Below are 22,979 nucleotides of genomic sequence, written 5' to 3' on the forward strand. Positions count from 1 at the left end.
AGGAGACTGGAGCTGGTAGTGTACGCTGGGAAATACGAGGTGGGCCCCACAAGGGTGGAGGTCTTTGATGAGTTCATGAATTCTTCTCAGGTCCCTAGGACAAGGGCCGGCAGGTCTTCTAAAGGGCCAGATAGTAGAGATTTTCATCTGTGTGGGTCTTAGGATGCCTGATGCAACTACTCAGTTATTCACCTCTGCTGTTACGGTTCAAACATAATATGTAAACAAGCTAATGGCATAGTGAATGGGAGGGTTTTGTTTTTAAATTTTTTTTCAATCTTAAAACGTTGTATTTTGGAATAATTTGAGATTTGCAGGTAAGTTGCAGAGACAGGACAGGGAGTTCCAGTATCCGCGCACCCGGTTTCCCTGACTGTTAACAGTGTAGGTCACCATGGACCATGGTACAGTGGTCGCTGACATCAGTTCTCGCTTTCTGGCTGCTGCTGGACTCATCAGCACGAGCAGGTTTTACTGAATCAGTGCTTCTGTGCCGTCCCCACTTTCCTTCTTAAGTCATTAAAAAAACAAAAACCTGTACAGAAAAGTTGCAAGAGTACAATGAACATACAAGTCATCTGGATTCACAGATGGTTAATGTTTTGCCACATTTCTTATCTGATTGTGTGTGTGAGTGTCCTTTTTTGTTTTGGCTGCATTTGAAAGTTGCAGAGATCATCTTATTTCACCCCCAAAGCTTGACTATTTATGTCTTTAGAATAAGACGTTCTCTTACATAACTACACCTAAGACACTTAACAGTAAATCATTGTCACTGAAGATACTGTCACATGCACTCATTGCATTCAGCACGTTTCCTTAAACTTTTGTTAATAGAGAGTAGGTCTCCACTAGTTTGTCTTTATGCTGTTGACTTTTTAATCCCAGCCAGTTGACTTGTACCTTTGTGGTCTTACCTCTGACTATTTATTCCTACCTGTGTCCCCTCCCAACTCCCTTCAGATCTCTGCCTACACACCAGTTCGGGGAAACCTTTGATCCTCAAAGACCAGGGTAGGCATTGTATTCTTCACTGCCATGGGCTTACAATCAAAACAAACAAAAAAAACCAGTTTCACTTAAGAATGTCCTTGATGAAGCAGTAAAAATCATTAATTTTATTACACCTCTTTTCATTACTCTGTGTGATGAATGGAAAGTACATGTAAAGCACTTGTGCTACTTTTTGAGATTTGATGCTTGCTTGGGGCTAGGCCCTTCTGCAGTATGAGTTACTAGCTAAACAAGCCACTTTTTTCATGGCGCACCATAAAAGAATGATTAACGAACTATGCTTATTTTTTACTAAATGAACAAAGCTAGCCTGTTACTTTAAGGAAAACAGCTGGCAGTGTTTGTTGCCAATGGTAAAATTTGAGATTTCAAGTGAAATTGGAATTTTGGAATGCTTGTTTCTGCCAGTACTTAGAGCCTTTGATGACATCAGTGCTCATATCAGCAAATGTAATGGCTTTGATGTTATATAATGAACAACATTTGGAAGGTCTGCATAACCCAGTGAACCAGTATTTCCCAAATGACCAGTGCAGGATGTTATAAAATCATGCCTGGGAAAAAGATTCATGTGAAGTGAAGACAGACTTTTGGATTTTAAAGTAATAAAGTACAACAGGTTCACTGACACAAGTTCAGATTCCACATTGTTAACAAGGCTTTAAGGAAAAACAAACAGTGTTAAGTTTTGGTGTAATATTAAAGAAGGATAACCACAATTCTCTGAAAAGGCTATTAAAATGCTCTTCCTTTTCCAACTGTGTATCTGCATGAGTCAGCCAAAACAGCATCGTAATGGGATGACTGGAGAAGCAGCTATGGGAACCCAGCTGTCTTCCATTAAGTCTGACATTAAAGAGATTTGTAAAAAGTGTAAAACAGTGCCACTCTGCTCACTAAGGTTTTGTTGTTTTAGAAGATATACTTTTCTTAAAAAAATGTTAATGTATGTCAACATGTAATGGATTGTTTTTGTAAAATTTAAATAAAGTAATAAATATTCAAACATTTTATATTCTAGTATCAATATGGTAAGTATCGATAGATACAACAACTCACATAAGCACAAGCTGTTGGAATGGGGTTCAGTAATTTTTAAGAGAGTAAAGGGGGCCCTGAGACCAAAAGTCAAAGAACTACTACTGCCTTACAGTGTTCAAGCCTTTCAAGACGTTTCACTAGTTGTTTGCATTAATGTGCTAAGGTTTTGATTTTGACCAATCACTTAAAAATTTGAATTTTTTCCTCCTCCCCTCTACAAGTATTTGGACTTCTTATTATGATTTTAAAATTTATTTACGGGAACACTTAGAAACCTCAAGCCCTGCTCATGTGTCCAGAAAACTGCCTAGAAATTAATGCTCTACACCTGGTCTCTTTTCTGCTCTCTGGGTTAGCCAAATGGAAGATCAACGCCTGTCTGTGATCTTTGTTTTCCTTGCTCATCTTGGGGCTCCCAGTGGTGGCGATGTGTAACCCACAGATTCTGTGGGGGCTGCAGCCTCAGAGTAAACCCAGCCACTTTCTCTTTCCTGAATTCGTGGTTGATATTTCAGGAGGTTTCTATAATTTGGAAGGCAAATATTCTCCCTTTAATCAAACACGTTAACTGTAAGCAGAAAGAGCCGGGCCTCTGAGGCTAGCCTGACATTCTTTTCCTAATTTTAAATTAAAACGGTTTTAGGGGGCTATCTTAAGGACGAAACAGTGTTGCCTACATTTTCTGAAGAGTAAGGGGAAACCATAGAAGGAGCATTTCCTCCTTCATGCTGGTTTCCTAGTTTAGCTAGCACCTAACCAGTCATGTAGAGGTATTTCCCCTTTGCTCCCCATTTCATCCTTGGCACAGCCCCTGCCCAAGAGTGATCTGGGACAGAACTGTTGTCTGAGTCTTTTTCACATCTCAGCTTAATAAAAAAACAGATTGTTTACTTCCTCCTGGGTTTTTATTTATATCATTCCTGTGTTTGTATCCAAAAAGGATTTGACTAAATGGGATGATCTTTAATTTCTCTTTGGTTTCCTTGTTTCTGGAGATTTAGTTTTTAAACTACATGCTATTTAACTAAAACCAAACCTGCTGCCGTGGCGTCAGTTCTGACTCATAGCGACCCCATCGGGTTTCCAAGGCTGTAGATCTCTGAAGTAGACTGTCACGTCTTTCTCCTGTGGAGCCCTAGTGGTTTTGGACCCCCAGCCTTTTGGTTAGTAGTTGTTTGCTTTAACCACTGCCCAGCAGGGCTACTTAGTCACTTCTTTGTGTGAGAATGAAAATTACTGTTCTGACTTTTATGGAGCTGTAGACTTGATGGAGACCCTGGTGGCGTAGTGGGTAGGTGCTACAGCTGCTAGCTAAGAGGTCGGTGGTTCGAATCCACCAGGCGCTCCTTGGAAACTATGGGACAGTTCTACTCTGTCCTATAGGATCGCCATGAGTCGTAATCGACTCAATGGCAGTGGGTTTGGTTTTTTTTTGTTGTTGTTTTACAGACTTGACATTATAAGTCAGGTGGACTGCTAAGTGGACACTAGAGCGTACAGGGTGAAGGACAGTAGGTAAGGAGGGAGCAACATCTGGAGAGGCAGGGTCAGCTGCAGGACCCCGGTGAGGTGGCCCCTTCTCACCACTCTCGTGTGTTCCCCAGCATCTTTTCTGCGTAGTCGCACACTCTGTGACTTGTGTTCAGGATTGTGTCTGTCCAGTACTTGCTGAGGGAAGTTCCTAAGCCCAGGCTTTCTTGTAAGCGATGTAATGCCTTCAGTTTGTATTTTTGTCGTCTACAAAGTGGAGTTGGACCAGCACTAGATGATTTCTGAGGCCTCTTCAAGGTGTGAGGACGATGCCGGCTTGTCACCAGTGCCCAGTGGAAGGCGTCTCTTTTGACAGGTTGCTGCATGCGTCTGCTGACTGGTCATCAGACGACTGTAGGGCTCACATCTGGGCATTTTTTTTTTTACTTCTGTGGTGATAACCTCATTCAAATCAGATTCAGCATTAGGGCTTTATCAAGGGTTGATATGAGAAGCAACTCTATGAAGAATGTCTATCCTAAAAGAATTGATGGGGGAAAAAACTACTATATCCTAACATCCCTTCTAAAATGACCCATGTGATGTAGTGACCAATTCTAAGAAGGTTTTAGTTGTGTTTTCTTGCTGTCTTTTTTCCTATAATGAGGGCTGATAATCTATACCATTATATTTCTCACCTTTACTGCTAAAGCTGTTTTACCCTCAGTTACAGTAGCTTCTCATTTACTCCTATTTTAATTAAAAAAAAATTAGTGGCTTTGTTTTATTGAATGAGTGTCCAAAATAATTTTTAAAAGTTGCAAAATTAAAAATATATTTGCAGTTGTGTATCTCAGCTGATGAGCAGCTATTAACACCCAGGGTTGACGGTAGGTGAGCAGCTCGTTACGTTTTTACTGTTAACAACCTATTGTATTGCTTGTAGTAATTTCGCATTCATAAAACATTTAATTTCACATGCAGTAACCTGATCTGCAACTTAATTACGGTACAGTCTCTGCTGAAATAAAAACATAGACCCAAAGATCCTTGAAGACCTTAACCTGTGGTTTCTAATCAGAAATGCCGGCATTCACGGTTCCGTGCTCGTGTGGAACTTGGACAGCGTGCTTTCCCATTAAACCCAGCATACCCCTGTTTATTGGGGCCAGTGTGTGCCAGGCCCTTTCCGGGCTACAGCCAGAAAGATGGAGAGTCCTGCCCTGATGGGGCTTGTCTTCTAGAAGGGAGACAGATCCTAAGCAAGATCAGCATCTAAGAGCTATAGTAAGTTAGAAAGGAGCCCTCGTGGTGTGATGGTTAAGCGCTCAGGAAGGCCAGCAATTTGAACCCACCAACTGCTGTGTGTGAGAAAGACTTGGCTATCTGCTTCCATAAAGTTAACAGCCTTGGGAACCCTGTGGGGCAGTTCTACTCTGTCCTCTCGGGTTGCTATGAGTCAGAATCCGCTTGATGTCAGTGGGGTTTTTTTCAAGAAAGTTAGATGACAAGAGCCAGGTGCGGGACCAGGGCAGTAGGGAGGTAGGTATTGCTGGGGGGTTTCCAGGTTAAGTGGGGCGCTCAGTCACAGATGTCTCTGAGAAGATGACATTTGAGCCAAGATGTGTAGGTGGAGAAGGGCACGTGAGTTCAAGGAGGCCACTGCACTGAGTGGAGAGAGGGCGAGGAGGAGGGCAGAAGGGGTGTGCTTTGAGAGGCGCGGGTGGTGGGACACCCGCCTCTTACAGCCTTGTGAGGTGTCACTGGGATTGAATTTGAGTAAGGTAGGGAGTCTCTGGAAGGATGTGGCCTGACATATGTTTTGACACCTTCCCCCTGGAGAAAAGTTACAGGGCAAAGGCAGGGACGGGGAGGCAAGTGGGTGGCCACTGCTGAGTCCACGTGTGGACTCATGGCCCTGGACCAGGGTGGCAGTGGGGAGATGAGGCCCAGGCTGTGTGTGGTGGCACCATCGATTGGATGTAAGAGAAGGAAGAACCCAGGAGGGCTGGAAGGTTTGGGCCTGAGCAACTGGGAGGTAGCTATTGCATAAACTGAGCTGGACAGAGTGTGGGGGGGGGGTGTCAGGAGCTCAGTTTGGATGTATGGAAACAGACTTGACACCCAAGGGGATGCCTGGCTGGCAGTGTGCTGCGTGGACCTGGGCCTGTGTACCTGGTGGTATCATCAGCCATGAAGCCGATGAGGTCAGGAAAGCGCACGCAGGCCTGAGCCCTGGGCGCTCCGGGTCAGAGAGTAGATGGTGCAGAGCCCACGAGGAGGACAGCCCTGAGACAGGGAGGCGACTGCCACCCAGCAGTGCGGGAATAGGGAGCAAGGAGCTAACGAGGGTTCAGGTGGGACTGTGAGGAGAGGAAATGGAGGTGGCAGTGCGCAGAGGAGAGCAGAGAGATGAGGGGCAGTGGGGAAGCAGCAGCATGCCGTACCCTGGGAGTGGCCCAGGGAGGGTGTGACATGGGAGGAGGCCTGCGAAAGAGTGATGCCCTTGAGGGGGAGGGTGAGGGAGAGGCGTAGATAGAGCATGCGGGGTCCATCCCTGGCAGCCATAGGGGATAGCATAGTCAGAGTCTGATGCTGGGAGAGGGGGCAGGCTTGTGAAGCAGGGAGGAGGGACCAGACATGTGAAGGGCTAGGAGAAAGCCTGGCCTAACGGTCCAGGGGTTTGGTAGTGGTCCTAGGCCAGGCGTGGGCAGCTCTCGGTGCACTGGAGGTGGTGGTCGTGGACTTGAGGTGGGCTCAGTGGTGCAGGTGCACAGGTACAAGAGGCTGAGAGATGGGTTTCAGCCAGGGCTAAAGAAGGTGTTCAGATGTTTATCAAGATTTGCCTTAGTTGGCTTCTTCTATGTACTTAATAGGGACCCTGGTAGTGCAGTGGTCAAGCGCTGTGCTGCTAAACGAAAATCAGCGATTCAAACCGACCAGCCGTTCCACAGGGGAAAGATGTGGCAGTCTGCTTCTGCAAAGATTACAACCTTGGAAACCTATGGGGCAGTTCTGCCCTGCCCTGTAGCGTTGCTGTAAGTCAGAATTGACTCAACAGCAACAGGCTATATACTTAGTACTTTGTTTTAGAAAAACAGTTTTACAGATAATAAATAATACGGGCTTATAGAGAGGCCAGACAGTACAGAAAGATAGAGAGAAACAGGAAACTCAGCTCATAGTAGCTGTACTCTCCTTTCCCAGCAGGTCGCCTCAAGCTTGGTCTGTATCCTTCCAGACCATCGTCTCTGCACTTGAACGCACACATGTACACATGGACATACAGCTACACGTGCAATTTTTAGACGAGAGAATGGGGACCGTGTTGTACATACTGCTCTGCAGCTCGCCTTTTTTATTCCCTTCTCCTCTCGGGTCTTCCTGTCTTGGCTGATGTGACTGAACCTCTCGCACCCATGACTTTGCAGTGTGCAGTGTGGGTGTGCCATCCTCTGGTGCTGAGCGTGTCGGCTGTCTTTTCTGGCCGCTGGGCTCTCTTCTCTGAGTGCACCCTGGCAGATGGTGCGGCTCTGAAGGGAAACTGCGGTGGGAGACGTGACTGGACATTAATCTTCATCCAGCTGGTTTGTTCTATCAAGACTGGACTACTCCCAGGACTTCTGAGAAATGGCAAATTGAGTTTGCCAAAATGGCAACCACGTGCATCACTCTGGTTCACTTTCCGTGGGCTTTTTGCCCTAGATTTTTCTTTTCAAACGTTCACTGTTAGCAGAATTTTAAATGCCTCTTTGTCCTGGCGGCAGAATCAGTCTGAGTAAACAACTCAGATAATGTGTGGTGTCCTCATTTGGAAGGAGTTAGGGTTTGATGGTGAGCTTGGCATCTTTTCTGAAGCCACTCTCACAGCTTTTAGCAGCCAGGAAAAAGCCAGGATGGGGCTTCTAAAAATCATTTCCACTTGCCACTGACAAGAGGTAGGCACTTCCTCTGGAATCTGTGGCCTTGGGGCATTGAGTGGTTGGGCTGCAGGGTGGATCAGGCAGGTGTAAGCCTGGCGGCAGGTGACAGACTCCAGACTCAGGCTATTCAAGACCAGAAAACGTCTGAGGCAAGCCGTCATGGGAGTGTGGCGTCTCCGTAGACCCAGGCTCCTTCCTTCTAGCCTCTGCTCTACCGTCCCAGCTCCATCTGCCCATCCTCACTGCAGGCCTGGATCCAGCGGGCGGAGGGGTGGGTGAAGAGCGGGCCAGGGCAGCAAGCCCACCCTGTAGCAGCAGGGAGTCCGGAAGCTGCCGTGCATCTCCTCCTTGCGTGTCCATCTCCTAGGCTGGAGCTTAGTCACGTGGCCACCTGGTGCTGCAAGAGAGGCTGGGAGGTGTGGTCTTTATCCAGCGGCCCAGCTGTATGTTAGGGTGCTTAAGCTCAGCGGGAGAGAGAGCAGAGATGGAGGGCAGCCAGGCACCTTGGCGTTTGCAGAGCCTCTGGCGCTGCGTGAAATTCTCTGTGCTTTTTTGGGGGGAAGGATCCCTAGTTTTTTTGTAGATTCTCAAAGCTATCTGTAACCCAAAAAGTTTTAAGTCCACCAAGTCAAAGGTCAGCTGGGTGGTATTGTCTAATTGGGGAATACCGCCTTCATTATGATGTTCGGCCTACCCTCTCGTCGCCTTTGATTTTGGCTGTTCGTTTGGAAAAGAAAGAGCTATGGCGGAGCTATGGCCTAAGTGGCTTTGGTTTTCACCCTGACCGCTGGCTCATGTGCACTCACCTATGGACGCCATGTGGATTCCTCATGACCACGTGACATCGTGACTCTCCGAGGTTACCATTATCCTTGTCAGGCCCGCCGGGTCCTCCTACATCGGTTGATGGAGGTCCTGCCCGACACCAGTTCCCTGGAGCAGTTGCTGAGGTTGAAGGATGAAGAAAACCCCAGTGTTGATCTGAAGATTTGGATTTGGCCCTTTCCCCCATGGAAGTTGTATGTATTAAGCTTGGTATGTATCTTTCCAGACCATACCAAGGAGTTATGGCTGGATTTGGCCTTCTCTCCCTGTGGGAGTTGCAGACAGCAAGCACTTGCTGGAAGAGAAACTGTCCATACAGGGTTGAGTGCGTGGGGCTTGCCCTCGAGGACCATGTGGTCTGGAGGGGAAGCTGCATGTGTCCATGAGCAGGATGTAAGGTGAGATACAAAATGAGTGTTGTGACGGTAACAGTGAGTCCTGAGCACTCGAGGAGGGTCTGTTTTCAAGTACAATGTTTAGACCCGTATTGATAGGCCAGATTTTGACTGCCATGCCTTGTTTTTATTTTGGAAAACAAGGTCTCCGTGAGCCTAATCAAAGTGTTACCTGCTTGAGAAGGAAGTGACCGGCTCTGCTCTAGACACAGTGCCAGGCTCCAGGGTGAGACATAAGCTCAGGGCAGCCCTGTCCTGGCAGGTGCAGTCTCGTGTACAGGACAGATAGTTCTCCCGGCTAGGGTCACGTGATAGTGCCACCCTCCGGGGAAGAGAAAGCTAAACAGAGGTGCTCCCGCTCTGCTGCAGGCCTTCAGAGGGTGCCAAGATGGAGGGTGAGGAATGGCCCAGGTGGGAGGGCCTGTTGGAGTAGAGCTGCAGCGCTAGAAGGGTGCGCCGCTGTGGGGACCAGCAGCCACAGGGCTGGAGCGCTGGTCTGGTGGGGCCTGGTGTGTGCAGCAGGATCGTGACCCAATGCTCTGGAAGTAGCAGGGGCCACTGGAGACGGGCTTGGAGGTGATGGGCTCAAACTTTAAGAGGTGACTTTGGATGTGACAGGAGGAATGGGTTGTAAAAGTGGAAGGCTGTCAGGTAAGAAGGACACTAGTCGAGTGGTTAAGGAAAGAGTTAATGAGCCATGTTTTATGCTGCTTTTTAATTTTCAAAGACCATGAGGCTCTTGGTGGTTTGGGACAAGAAGAGCCCTGTAGACACATGACGTCTTCTTTGGTGCACATGGTTGGCGTTTCCACCATCACACAAGTCACACCTGCTTATTCTCCCCTCCTGTTTCTCAGCTTTTGTCTTGTAGGTGACGAAACCCCAGTCACACCGTGAGCCTGACTTCTGCTCAGGGTGCAGCCTCTCTTTGTGCGTTCTGGATGATGTCAGAACAGGACCTGGCGGAAGTGGTTCAGATTGCCGTCGAAGACTTGAGTCCTGATCACCCAGGTACAGAGCTTTGGGACAGTAGGTGACATGTTATTCTCTTTATTCTTTAAAAAATCAAAAGCGGTTCCAATCGTTTTCTTTCCTTTAAATAAAAAAGAAAAGAACAAGCGGTGAATGCACTGTATGGAAAACTCGATTCATAGCAGTGTGAGCAGCATCAGCCCCACTGTCCTCCACTCCTACGACCCAGCCCAAAATATGTTCCCCAGTGTGGAGTCCTCTAGCCCCCAGTCCCCCTCTAATGTATGCACACACCTGTAACCTCTGCACCCATCTTCCTACACCTACCATGGGACCCTGTGACATGTGTCCCACAGCTTCCATCTTTACAACTTCCCCTTTCACCACTCAGTATTTTAAGATCACAGAAACCTCACCGTCAGTACAGAGGAAGTCCACTTCACTTTCTGATGACTTCATAGCTTTCCATTTAGAGATGGGCCTGATTTATCAAGCTCTTTCCTTTCAGATGGCCATTTACATTGTTTGCTTTTTCTAAAAATATATAGAACCCTGCATTAAAGATCCTTGCACTTATATCTTGGCAAATATCTTTGCAGGGTAAGTCCCCAGAATTAGAATTGCCATGTACATTAAAATTTTGATAAGACATTGACAGATTTTTCCAGAAACGTCTTATTAATTTGTTTTCCCACCTCCTATGTGTGCGAGCAGCATCTCCCCTATGTTTTTGCCGAGGTTGAATAGTTTCTCTTATTGATGTTATGGGCACAAATCTACTTTGAAACCACAGCTAAATATTTGTTTTAAGGCAACCCTTTAGAATTGAAACTCTAGATTTTAGGAACTTTGTCTATGAAAAGACTTTGTCTACACTTGTTAGTTTATAGAAAAATTTCCTAGTGTGTGTCGTTTCCTTTTTCACCTTAAAGTTTTATGTGTTTTATAAGTTTCAAGTGACAGGCTTGCAGGATTAGGTCCTGAATGTTGGGTTCCTCGATTATTCTTTTTGGAATATTAGAATCAAAATGCTGCTGTTTTTTTCTCCCAAGAAGAGAGAATTTTCGGAGATCTCCTAAGAAAGTATGATGTCTGTTTTGTATGCTCTTTCTGGTCTGTTACCTGTAAAAACATCATCTGGAAATGAGTTGTTGTAGGGGAGGGGAGAATATTAGGAATAATTGGGGAATTGAATGACACGAAGATAATGTTTCAGGAATGCTGTTCTTTACTCAGAATTTTATTTTGCTTCTGAGTTGTTGCTAAAAAGGACTATCACTTCAGATAATGATTTTTAAAATCCCTGTTAATATTTTGCTAGGGTAATGCCAACACCTTTAGAAAACATACCCAGCAGTGTTTGCAGGAAAACGTTCCAGGTCCATAAGTTTTAAGCATTTTTAGAACGATTAAAATCCTGACAGCATACTTGCCAAAGAAATTCTCTGTCTGTAGACTTGCAGTTCAAAAAACTTAGAAAAATAATTTCTCATCTTCATTTTGTCCCATCTCTGTTCTTTAAATAACTGGAAACTACAATTTATTGAGTGTTTAATCAAAACTGACTGTGTACAAGGCTCTCTGAGGCCTGCAGAGACCAAGAGGCTGCAAACTCAGGCCCCAGAGAATGTGCACACACCCAGCACATACTCCGTCGCGGCATACCCGCGTGCCTCCATAGTGGGCGATGGAGGAAGATGCTTTTTCCTCGTTTCTAAAATATAGACTTTGCAGATTTAAAAGTATATGTTTAAAAAAATTATTTTTCAAAGTATACGTTTCAAAGTATAGTTAAGCGAGTAGAAGAAATAAAAACAGTTCCCATAATCCTAGAGAAAGAACTGCTTTCAAATTGTCGGCATGCACGTCCTTAGAGCTTTTCTTATTTCCATTTAAAACAAAATGTTCTTAGATTCTTCCCAGCGTTTGCATGTGTGTTGACCATACCTGTCGGAACACACACGAGGTCATTGTTTCCCTTAGGCCTCTCGTTCCAGTTGAGCGTGGTGGCTTTAATACGAACGTGAAAAGCTCTTTGGTCTAATTCTGAAAGCGATGAGCACAGAATTAGAACGAGCAGTGCATGCACAGTTGAGCAGAGAACAGAGAAGAAATAGCTGTCCCCTGCCGTCCAGTGCTCACACCCGGTGTGAGTGCCCTTTGTCCTTACACCACAGCCGGCCTTCCTTCTACATGGCCGCTTTGCTGCTCTTGGCTTACAACCTTGAGGGACTTGCAGTTGCCAAGGTGCGTGGATTCTTATTTTCTGTAGTTACAAAGACGCTAGCTATGTGACCCCAGACAAGCCACTTAACCTCTCTGGACTTGTTTTCTTTTAAGCAAATTGAAAGACTTGGAAAAATGATTGCTGGGGTCTGTCTCCATTCTCCCTGTCCTGGTGTAATTGGTCTCCAATGAGAGCAAATAGGCTTTGGATCAGATCCTGAGCAGCTGTCTTTTGGCAAGCCCCAGACCTTGCAGGCAGGGGTTTTTACCATCAGCGATATGCTTCCTGTCACTTTTCGTTGTTGGCTGGTTCTGCAAGGTAGAGTTTGGGATAATTTACTTCTGGGTAGGTAAGATTTTAACTGCCCTTGCCTAGGACTTTGTGGGAGGTTCGTGTTAGACCCGTAGGACCGTTTGAAGTCTCCATAGTGTAGAGTTCTGAGGTGAACCCTCTTGTATGTACAGGCTTAAAAAGGCCTCAGCATTCTTTTTTAAAAAACTGAGATCTTACTTGAAACCTCAGTGAATAAAACCTGTCAGAGCGAGTCGCTGTGATTGTGGTGGGGGCAGGACCACAAGTGTCTGTTACTTGACTTCCTTGTGTGTGCCGTGTCCCTACCATGACAGGCAAGGAGTCCAAGTGCCCAGAAGGTGTTCCCTGCCAAGCCTACATGCATCCTGGCGGGGATGGTGCGATGGAGGGGGGTCTGCTCGCGGTGGGTAGCTCACACCGTTGGCATCACAGTGTAAGAGGGAGTAACTTCCAGCTCTTCGAGGAGTGACTTTGCCCATGAGGTGGCACTTGAGTTGGTCCTGGATGGTGGGTGGGTTTCCCTCAGTGAAGGTGGTCGGGGCAATGGTGGCATGGGGAGGCTGGAAGAGAATGAGCTGGGCCATAGTTACGCAGCATCGTCAGAGTACGGCAGAGTCTGGCCGTGGTGGGATAGTCCCATTTAATTGTAGTGGGGGCACACTTGAAACATAGAGCATGTTTAAGAGTGTGCACGTGCCATAGCTTATTCCCCCGCGAGGGACAGGCGGGGCCTGCATGTCTGTGTGCACACACACACACACACACACACACGTATCTTTGCTCAGATGCTGGCACTCATTTCTGTAGAGTCACAAAGTGGCCTTAGTGTGAGAAAGAGTGCCTTAAAGCTATGGCCTGGAGGATGTCCGTCTTAGATTGCTAACTGAAGAGAAGAGATACGGGAAATCTGTTGATGAGAAGCGGTTGCCCCTCCCTTCTGCATGTAACACACCTGCCTCCATGTGCGAGTGTGTCTAGAAGAGAGCCACGGCAGACAGTTGGCGTAGATTACCCCAGGCCGGAAGAGGGAGAAGAAGAATATACTGTAGGCAAGTGGGAAAACATGTATGGTACAATTTCAATAAAAAAGGACAAATAAAATTCTGTCTGTACTTGTAAATACGTAACTCGAAACAATCCAATAACTTTAGGGAAAAAGGCTAGACGGCATCACTGAGAGAAAGGCAGTTTGCATCGATGCTGGGATCATGGCCGATTTTGGTCCTTGATTCTGTGGTTATTTTTCATGTTGCTTTTGTGGTTAGTTTTAGATGAGAAGGAGGTCAGGGCCAGGGTGACAGGCCCTGAGTGGCTGAGTTGTGTGTCCTTACAGAACCTGTGGGGAGCAACAGGAAGGTGCTGATGAGGAGGAGGGGGCTTTGATTTCAGCTGCACTGTGGGGAGGGACAGGTAATTTAGCTTGGTAAGACTATTTTGATTATCAACATATAAGAACATGTAATTTTCTAAGAATGGTTTTGCTTTTGAAATGAGGTAGCCAGCAGACAAGACTTGACTGTAAAACTGGGAAGAAGCCATCATCATCACCTGGGTTTCTCATGAGGCCACTCACGCAGGTGGCTTCACAGAGCATCTAATGAGAAGCCTGTCATCCAGATGTTAGGATGACACAGTGGTACATTAGGGAAATCATGTACCTAGTATCTCAGTTTTTCCTGGGATTAAAGAGGGATCCTATTTTCTGCCTGACTGAGAGTTTTAACTTTAAACTGTAAAAAGATATCATTTGAAATCAGTTTTGCCATTTAGAGACATGGCCTCCAGGCATCAGTGCTGTTTACTGTCTTAGCACTGAGACTCTTCTGTAGACCCTTTCAGATGAAAGGCTAACTCTCGGTCTTTATCACCGATTCCAGTTGTCTTGGAAAATCATGTAGTGACGGATGAAGATGAACCTGCTTTGAAACGCCAGCGACTAGAGATCAATTGCCAGGACCCCTCCATAAAGGTAAAGATACGATTACATTTTATCGTGGATGGTGTATGAAGTCACCTGTTCCTCTTGGACTTATGGAGAGTAAACATCGTGTAGACTGAGGCTGCTGCCCAGCAGGACCTGTCTCTTTTGCACCCATTGGTGCTTTGCGGAGCCAGCAGTCTGTAAGCCACCTGTTGTGAGTGGAAGGAAAGTAAGAAATTCATTTGGCTAATATTTTCCACTAGAAGGAAGTACTTATGTACTAGCATATGAATGACCTAAAATTTAAAATTCACTAAATGGGGTTCTTGGAAACCACCAGTTCCGTCAGTCAGTTATTTTTGGATCCTTGAGTTTACTTCTTTGGTCCTAGTGTTTGCAGAGTCAGAGATAGATATGAGCAGATGCTAGAAACTTCAGAAAGCAGTGCAGGTGAGAAAGTAACCTTTTCACATAATCACACACTTCTGGATAAACCCAACCAACCAACCTTTTGGTTAGCAGTCAAGTGTGTTAACTGTTTGAGCCACCCAGGGACTCCTCTATTTATACAGAGTGTCTGTTTAGAAATATCCAATTCATTTTATTGACAGGGAAAAGCAGCGTTAGCTTAAACATGCGTGGGATGATTTAAAACTATATTCATAATAAAATTTCTATTTCAAACCAGTTGGATAGAAGGTGGCTGCATTAGTCTTTGCACTTGTTAGTTGCTGTCCAGTTGATTCCAACTCAGTGATTCCATGTTTTAAAATAAAATACGATTATAATTTATCAATAAAGACGCATTTGTTGTAAATGACTTAAACAATACTGAAACATATAAAGGAAATAAATGAAAATGTTTCTGCCTTATTTCTGGTCTCATTGTTAATAACTCTGGCATTGCCTACAACTTTAATACTGCCAAACATGTATAGTCACGTGTATGATTTGAAAAAATTTGCCTACCAAATTGCCAAGAACTCTTTAATGAATAGATCTGAATGGCTTATGATTACTATCACTTGTGTGTAAAAGACTTATTTAAAAACATTGTTCCCTACTGCTTGCTTCTTTATTTGGTAAATTGTTTTATGTATATGTAATTAATTTTCACCCAAACACCAGACAGAATATTTATAATTCAGAATTAAAATAATAAGGTTTCATTGCCGCTAAAGAGTTCAGGAGCCAGATGACTGGCGTCTTCAAATTATAAAAGATGGTGGGGTTAACAGTTTTATCTCAAGAATTCACTCATTAATAATTGCTTCTCAGGATGACTTCTATCAGGTTGAGCTGTGTGAAATTACCTTTGTTGTTAAAGCTGACTGAGTGTCAGCACTTGAACATGGCTCAACCTTGTACTGACTGGCTGGTTTTCCTCTTTTACATGCTGCTTTGAGGCCACTTTGTTGTTTGTGCCTTTGCAGTGGTGAGAGGTCAGCAGTGGAGGTCGAGGCTAGATTTTAGTTACCTCATCGAGGGCCCACACTGCCACCTATACCAGGAAACTACACAAATGCACTTCTTCAGAAGGTCAGCTCGGTCTGTTTCGAACTCACTGCATAAGAGCATCGTTTTCTTCTCCCCCTGGGCCTTGATGTCAGCTGTCAGGCAGTGTGTGATTTTGCTGTCATCTTGATGTTCTGCAGATCCACTCAGAGCAGAAAGGGGTACAGGATGTCAGCGAGTGCTGGAGGCCCCACACAGTCGGGTAGAAACACAGCTGTCTTCCCCTTGCCCAGTGTCTTGGGCCCAGAGTGACTCAGAGGGACCCACAGGGCCTCATCTGCTACCTCTAATGGGTCTGCTTTGGGCACTGCACTCATCCAGGTGGAGGGCAGAGAGGGAGAGAGGGAGATGAACCAAGCTCTTCATCATTTTCAGAGATTCCATTTCAAGTCAGGTGTCGCCTTGCAGCTAAACTGAGCAAGGAAACTTTTAGGAAGCTGCTGCTCATGAGCACCTTAGTCCTGTGAGCCAGGAGACCAGTGTTTCTGTTGCATGGTAGAATTCTTACACAATGGATGCATTTCGACCTGTATTCCCGTTGACTGGTGGCAGCAACGGGAACCATGGAAGCTAAGTACCTTCCCGTCCATTTAGCATATTTGATGTTTCCTAGGTTTGGAGTTGGAATCAACTCGATGGCACTGGGTTTTGGTTTTTGGGGTTTGGAGTTATGCATATCCCGACTTGCTAGAATGAATTTGAGTTAGTAATTGAGACCTAATGATCTAACGGAAACCCTAGTGGCATAGTGGTTAAATGCTATGGCTGCTAATTGAAAGGTCGGCGGTTTGAATCCACCAGGCGTTCCTTGGAAACTGGGCCAGTTCTACTCTGCCCTGTAGGGTCGCTGTGAGTCAGAATTGACTCCACCTGGCTATGGGTTGGGTTTGGCTTTCATTATCTAACACAAACACTACTGGATATGGACCAGTAGGTGGCAGACTTGCTGTTCAAGAAGCTCCTAGGGCCCCTCGTGACCAGCCGCTCAGATCAGATGAAACACGGGATCTCCTCATCTTCCGCAGCAGCTGGGCAAAACGTGAACTCGCTGAGCCAAGGCCAGGGCATTGCAGGCTGTTTTGATGTTAGATGTTATCTGTTTTCATGGCTGGAAATATTTGGCCAGTTTTGTGTGTAATTTACTGATTAATTTAATAACATTAAAGATTACCCAAGTGTTTTATTATATGGACTAAAGCGTAATTAAGAATTGCAGCTACAGATAAAAGTAAAGCCATGATTAAGTGGTCAGGTTTTAAGAAAGAAGTTCAACTTGTTTACTCAAGTGTTTCTGGCTTATAACTAAAGGGCTGACTGAACCGCAGGGATAGAAGCAACTGAAATGAGGAAATCGCTGTTAGGCATTCCTTTAATTGTCTCACTGAAGGTCAGGATGCCCATTCTAAGTGTTTCTCTTTTTCATTTCCAGTCATTCCTGTATTCCATTAACCAGACAATCTGCTTACGGTTGGATAGCATTGAAGCCAAGCTGCAGGCGCTAGAGGCGACGTGTAAGTCGCTAGAGGAAAAGCTGGACCTGGTCACCAACAAGCAGCATAGCCCCATCCAAGTCCCCATGGTGGCTGGCTCCCCGCTCGGAGCCACACAGACCTGCAACAAAGTGCGGTGGTAAGGATGCCCGCGGTAAGGTGAGGAAGCACTGTCTGTAGAGAGCGCTTCCAGAAAGCCCTGCCTGCCCCAACCCAGGTCCGCCTGCTCAGCTGTGGTTCTGTGGAGACCAGTTCTCCGTGGGGGCATTGGCCTGAACAGCGTCGTGCACTGAGTCTAGTTAGGCAGTCCTGGTCGACCTGCATTGTTGTCACATTTTCCTTTCTGATGTGAGCCAGGCGGAGGCAGCTGTGCTTTGCAGCTGGCCCACCAGTCTTTGGGGGTGTACATTAGCTTCTCTCCTTTTTTCTCTACACTCTGTGGCGAGCAATTAGGTATTTTTTCTTCATAGGCAGCCTTTTATAAATTTCATTTTACTATATCAAACTTTTTGCTCAAGTCTGTAGTTTTTATTGTGCTTATTTATTTAAGATTCCGAGTCTGCTCCTAGAGAAATAGTAGTTTGTGTACTGTGAATCGTTTGCTCTCTAAGAAGTTTACTTAAGATTGGAAAGATTTTCTAGAAAGCCTTGACCTGCTAATGTATTGTGAGTGTATGGCATACCTCAGAGACTTTGGCTTACGGGGCCAGCTTAGGCAGAGGCTCCGGGCACAGGGATCGTCCTCTATCCTTCCCCCACACCTGGATACAAAGGAGTCAGATTTGTGGTAGTGGGAAGAATTTGTCTTGTACCTGATGAATGTTGAACATTTTTCACCGAGGGCTTTTCTGTTGAGGTTCTTCTGAACCGACTGCAACCTCCTGCCCTATGAAGAGCGGGTGGTGGAGTGGAACACGGTAGGCGCAGATGAGGAGAGCTGCAGCCTCCTGCCCTGTGTGAGGAGCGGGCGGTGGGGTGGAACATGGTGGGTGCAGATGTGGGGAGCTGCAGCCTCCTGCACTGTGTGAAGAGCGGGCAGTGGGGTGGAACATGGTGGGTGCAGATGTGGGGAGCTGCAGCCTGCTGCCCTGTGAGGAGCGGGCGGTGGGGTGGAACATGGTGGGCGCAGATGAGGGGAGCTCCAGGCTCCTGCCCTGTGTGAAGAGTGGGCGGTGGGGTGGAACATGGTGGGCACAGATGAGGGGAGCTGCAGCCTCTTGCCCTGTGTGAGGAGTGGGCAGTGGGGTGGAACATGGTGGGCGCAGATGAAGGGAGCTGCAGCCTCCTGCCCTGTGTGAAGAGCAGGCAGTGGGGTGGAACATGGTGGGCACAGATGAAGAGAGCTGAAGCCTCCTGCCCTGTGAGGAGCGGGCGGTGGGGTGGAGCATGGTGGGCGCAGATGAAAGGAGCTGCAGCCTCCTGCCCTGTGAGGAGCGGGCAGTGGGGTGGGACATGGTGGGCACAGATAAGGGGACCTGCAGCCTCCTGCCCTGTGTGAGGAGCGGGCGGTGGGGTGGAACACGGTGGGTGCAGATGTGGGGAACTGCAGTCTGCTGCCGTGTGAGGAGCGGGTGGTGGGGTGGAGCATGATAGGCACAGATGAGGGGAGCCATAGCCTCCTGCCCTATGTGAGGAGTGTCAGTGGGGTGGAACATGGCGGGAGCAGACCAGGAGGCTGCACCAGTCTAGTGGAACTGACCCAGCCTCCTGCTACTAGGACTGCTCGGCTATGTTGCTGGTGGCTGAGAGGGCTTAGTGCTCTGTGGACTTGTGGGGGCATGGGCAGGGACAGGAGGGGCTCCTTCACTCCTTAGTTTTGGGATGCCCACTCGAATGCCACAGTTTCAAGGTGGCCATCGATCTGGTTTGTCTGGGACAGCCTAGGTCACGCCTGCTGGTGGTCAGTAGTGCCTGTTTTCCCTCTCGGAGGTCCCTGGCTTGTCTGAAATGTCCCATGGCCTCCACACCTGATGTCCACCTGGTGGTGGTTGAATGTAGTATCTGTACCCAGAAGGAAGATGGGGGCTGTTCCTGATGTCACTTTGAGACGGGGCCTCTTACATGTGTTTGTACGTGTTGTCACAGCTCACCAGTTGGTTTTTGCCAGCAGACATTGGTTGCATGTGATCCGTGTGCCAGCTTCTGTCCTAGGCCCTCGGGCAGTGAGGTCCACCTTGCCAGACCCAACACCTTCTTCTAAAACACAGCATTTAAAAAATGTAATTTGGAAATTAACATAATGCTGTAAGTGTACTGTAAAGGAGGATGAAATGGAAGTAATGATGATAAAATAACATGTATTTTCATATGTAAATGGCCAGGCAGATCCCACTGGAAGATGTAAGGGATAAGCCAGGTGCCTAACCCCTGCGATGAGTGGGAGGCTTCCTGGTGTCTGATCCAGGGCTCTGGTATAGGGACTCGGATGCTATGGCCGCTTTCCAGTTGGGAGTGGAATGTTCCACCACGGTCAGCAGTTCTGGATGAAGCTTCAGACAACACAAAGCATGTTTCCCTCAGACTCACACAGAAGCTGAATTTCTGCAAAATTCAGGCTATATTAAAAATACGTGAAACTATTTTGTGCATAAATGTAGGCTGGAGTAAGGGTCTAGGCTCTGAGAACGAGAAGCATGTTTTTCATTCATATGAATGTTGAGGACTGTTGAAGTTGGTGTGGGAAGATATGTTGTGTGACTGTCTCGTCACTGTCTTCACCTCCCTGATGTCCTTGGATGTCTTCACCTCCTCGAGCTGTTCCCACTCAGTTCTAGCAGTATGTTCTATTTATAACAGCCAGGTATGTCCCAGCAGATTGTCAGAACCCTCCTGGGCACCTCTATGGAGAGCCATTGCCCTAAGTGGTGAAGCGATGAATGAAGGACATACTTCCTGCTGACAAGAAGCTGCATATTCTGAGGACAGCCCTTGGTCCTTTGTCACTTCTTTGTTTGTGTTTGGAGGGGGTAACCTTCATGAGTTAGGGGAAGTGTTGATAAGAATCTTATTTATTCCACTTCTGCCTTTCATGATCTGTGGTCCTTTCACCAGGGCCAGGTGGGCGTTTGTACCTTTGCACAGCTGAGGAGGAAGAATTCCAGGGGGCTGAGCTGTGTGTGGGATCCCTGGAATGGCGTTTTTGGTGTTCCACGTGTAGATCTCTGGAGGGAGCGTCATGTGTGGGGAGGAGCACAGCCTCTGCGTGTCCCAAGATCCGTGGGTTCAGGTCTTGCTGGGTGACCTGACCAAGCTGTATAAGCATTTTGAGTCTCAGTGTCCAGTTTCCTTATCTTTGAAAAGAAGGAGGTAACAGAGGCCTGCTCTTGGGTTCCTTTAGCCTCACGGTTTTGTTATCGATCTTGTAAAGATGCCACCCTCACCAAGGCAGATGTGACGGGAGAGACTGGCCACCCACACCATGTTAGTCTGCACTCCCTGTCTGGTGAGCCATGTTCCTCTGAGTTTTCAGTCTTCTGACAACAGAGCTTCCCTCAGCTGGGGCACGTTTCCAGGCTGCAAGGAGCCGCCATCTCTGTGTTCTGGTGACGGCAGGCTTCCTGGTCAGGATTTCCACTTCCTTCACCACCATCGGGGACCTGCGGCTATCTGGAGCCCTGCCGTGGCTTTCTCTGTGTGCCCGAGCATGTGGTAAAGTAAGAGTTTCTGATCTCAACACAGGCCTTCCATCTGATTAATCCAAATCAGTTAGATTGTATGGATTCAAAGAATTCGATTGGTAAGATAAAATTAACCTGTGATGGGATGCACTGTTATTTTTTATTAGTCATGAGGTTTATTCATATTGCTAATAAAACCATTGCTTATAAAAATTAAGAGTAATAGAGGAAAAATCTTTTTTTTTTTTTTTTCCCCTACTTTCTTATAGGCAGAATTTAGGATAGGATGGATTTGAATAATTTTTAAATGGGAAATACAAACTGCCAACAGTTGAAAGCTGTCCACAAGAAATTTGGGGGAAATTTTAGAGGATAAGAATTTAATCCTAGTATTGCAATCAAAAAAATTTTTTTTTAAATTAGCTGCTCATTTGTAAACACAAATACATGTATGAGAATTTTATCTCTTAAATGTGAGCAGTGGAACATAAAAAAGTCTCCAAAAACATTTAAAAAATTGATTAATATTCTGGGTAATAGGATATTCCTGTGAATTATTTATTTTGGGCCTCACATATTTAAAATAAAAATTAGAGATATAAAAGTCATAGATTATCTTATATTCGAGTCATATACTCTTAAGAATAGGAGTTCCCAAGGCCCACTTGAATTTGTTGGGAACGGTGTGCCGGGAAATCTGAGCGTCATTTCAGGATAGTGCAGATACCTCTAAGGTCTTTCCAGTTTCAGTGACGTCCCTAGGGAATGCGTGGGACTCTGTCGTAGACATCTATGGCCCTGCCACAATAAAAATGTCTGTGACGTTGCTTAGATGGGGTTTCAGCCAACAACTGTGTGCTACTTTGGGAAGAGAAAAATGTACTTGACGTTCATTTTTTTGGGCAGGTGCCTTTCTTCCTGCAAGTATACAATAAATGAAGGTTTTGCTCAGTTGTAATTTTAGGTGCAGCAACAAGAGGTTTTAGCTTCAAAGGTGTTTTTGAGGAGATACTGGCAATGGAAGACGGCAGAAGTGCCCTGTGTGAAGTTGGTCATCAGTCATGTAGTCTGTCTGTCCTTTGAATGCCAGCATCAGAATAGCTTTGGGACAGTGTTGGGGACAACCTTCTCAGCAGGGGCCTACGTTTAGTACACATGAAAGGGATCCTGAGCATGTATAGGTGTACTCAGGTAGATAAATGGAACCAGGTACAGAGGCATTGAAGAGTGAACACAAGCAAGACAAGCTGAGCCTGCGTGGGGGGCCACGTGGGGGGCCGTATTGGCTGGCAACAGCCCAGGGCCAGCGTAGCTGTGCTCAGTGCAGAGATCTGGCAATAGTGTCTGGTTGTCCAGATGGTGTCTTGTGGAGCCAGGTGATTTGATCTCTCAGAGAGCAGCTCCTAACCCAGGTGTGCTTGGCTTGTTAGTTTTCATTACCTCAACAAATTTGTTAACTAGAGAAATGCTCACGTGTCTTATTTTTAAAAGCTTGAGCTTTTTATTTCGAAAAACTTATTTTTAAAAGCTTTTGTGGGTTTCTGCTATTTTGAAACAATCAGAGACTTCTTGATAATTCTTCTTACCATTTTAAAGTTTTTCTTTCAGTGAGATGTCTCAGTAAAACTTGCAGATGGGAAAATTGTTGTTTTTTTTCCTTCAAAGCTGGGTATTGACCCACAGAGAATTGAAATATTTGATCAAGAAGTATTATACTTTCCTTCTAATAAGTTGATTGCTGATGCTTTATTTTTCAGAAGGTCTTTTTTTTCTTTTTAACACTGAAGGGTATTTGTGGAAAGGCCGTTTTGGTTTTTCACAGCCCTCATAGTTTCTTGGCACAAGATAGGTCTTCTCTGAGCATCTGTGTTCTGGAATGGTGGTAGATACTAGGATCTGGGTGCTGGGTGTCGTCTGCATGTCTAAGGTGTCTTGTACCAGAATTGCCTATTCCCCATGGGGGCACATAGAGTCAGATGCCAGGATCTGGGTGCTGGGTGTCTTCTGCATGTCTAAGGTGTCTTGTACCAGAATTGCCTATTCCCCATGGGGGCACATAGAGTCAGATGCCAGGATCTGGGTGCTGGGTGTCTTCTACATGTCCAAGGTGTCTTGTCCCAGAATTGCCTATTCCCCATGGGGGCACATAGAGTTGAATGCCAGGATCTGGGTGCTGGGTGTCTTCTGCATGTCTGAGGTGTCTTGTACCAGAATTGCCTATTCCGCATGGGGGCACATAGAGTCGGATGCCAGGATC

At 46.2% G+C, this 22,979-nt stretch overlaps 1 protein-coding gene across 9 annotated transcripts in view; it reads left to right on the top strand.

Annotated features, from left to right (window-relative positions):
* Positions 1-22,979, top strand: part of BANP (BTG3 associated nuclear protein) — a 260,745-nt gene that overhangs the window by 7,679 nt on the left and 230,087 nt on the right. For 5 of the 9 annotated variants that reach the window (XR_007514665.1, XR_007514664.1, XR_007514666.1 and 2 more), the window contains exons 2-4: positions 9,526-9,679; positions 14,057-14,148; positions 17,045-17,244. Coding sequence is in view for 5 of the 9 variants with exons in the window: in XM_049864295.1 (XP_049720252.1) it covers positions 9,610-9,679; positions 14,057-14,148; positions 17,045-17,244 (362 nt within the window). In the remaining 4 variants the exon portion in view is untranslated. Of the gene's footprint in view, positions 1-8,327; positions 8,484-9,525; positions 9,680-14,056; positions 14,149-17,044; positions 17,265-17,289; positions 18,062-22,979 lie in introns of those variants that run through there. The other 4 variants (XM_049864296.1, XM_049864301.1, XM_049864300.1 and 1 more) reach the window with 4 other exon arrangements.

This window comes from Elephas maximus, chromosome 21 (genome assembly GCF_024166365.1).
Source record: "Elephas maximus indicus isolate mEleMax1 chromosome 21, mEleMax1 primary haplotype, whole genome shotgun sequence".
Taxonomy (NCBI): domain Eukaryota; kingdom Metazoa; phylum Chordata; class Mammalia; order Proboscidea; family Elephantidae; genus Elephas; species Elephas maximus.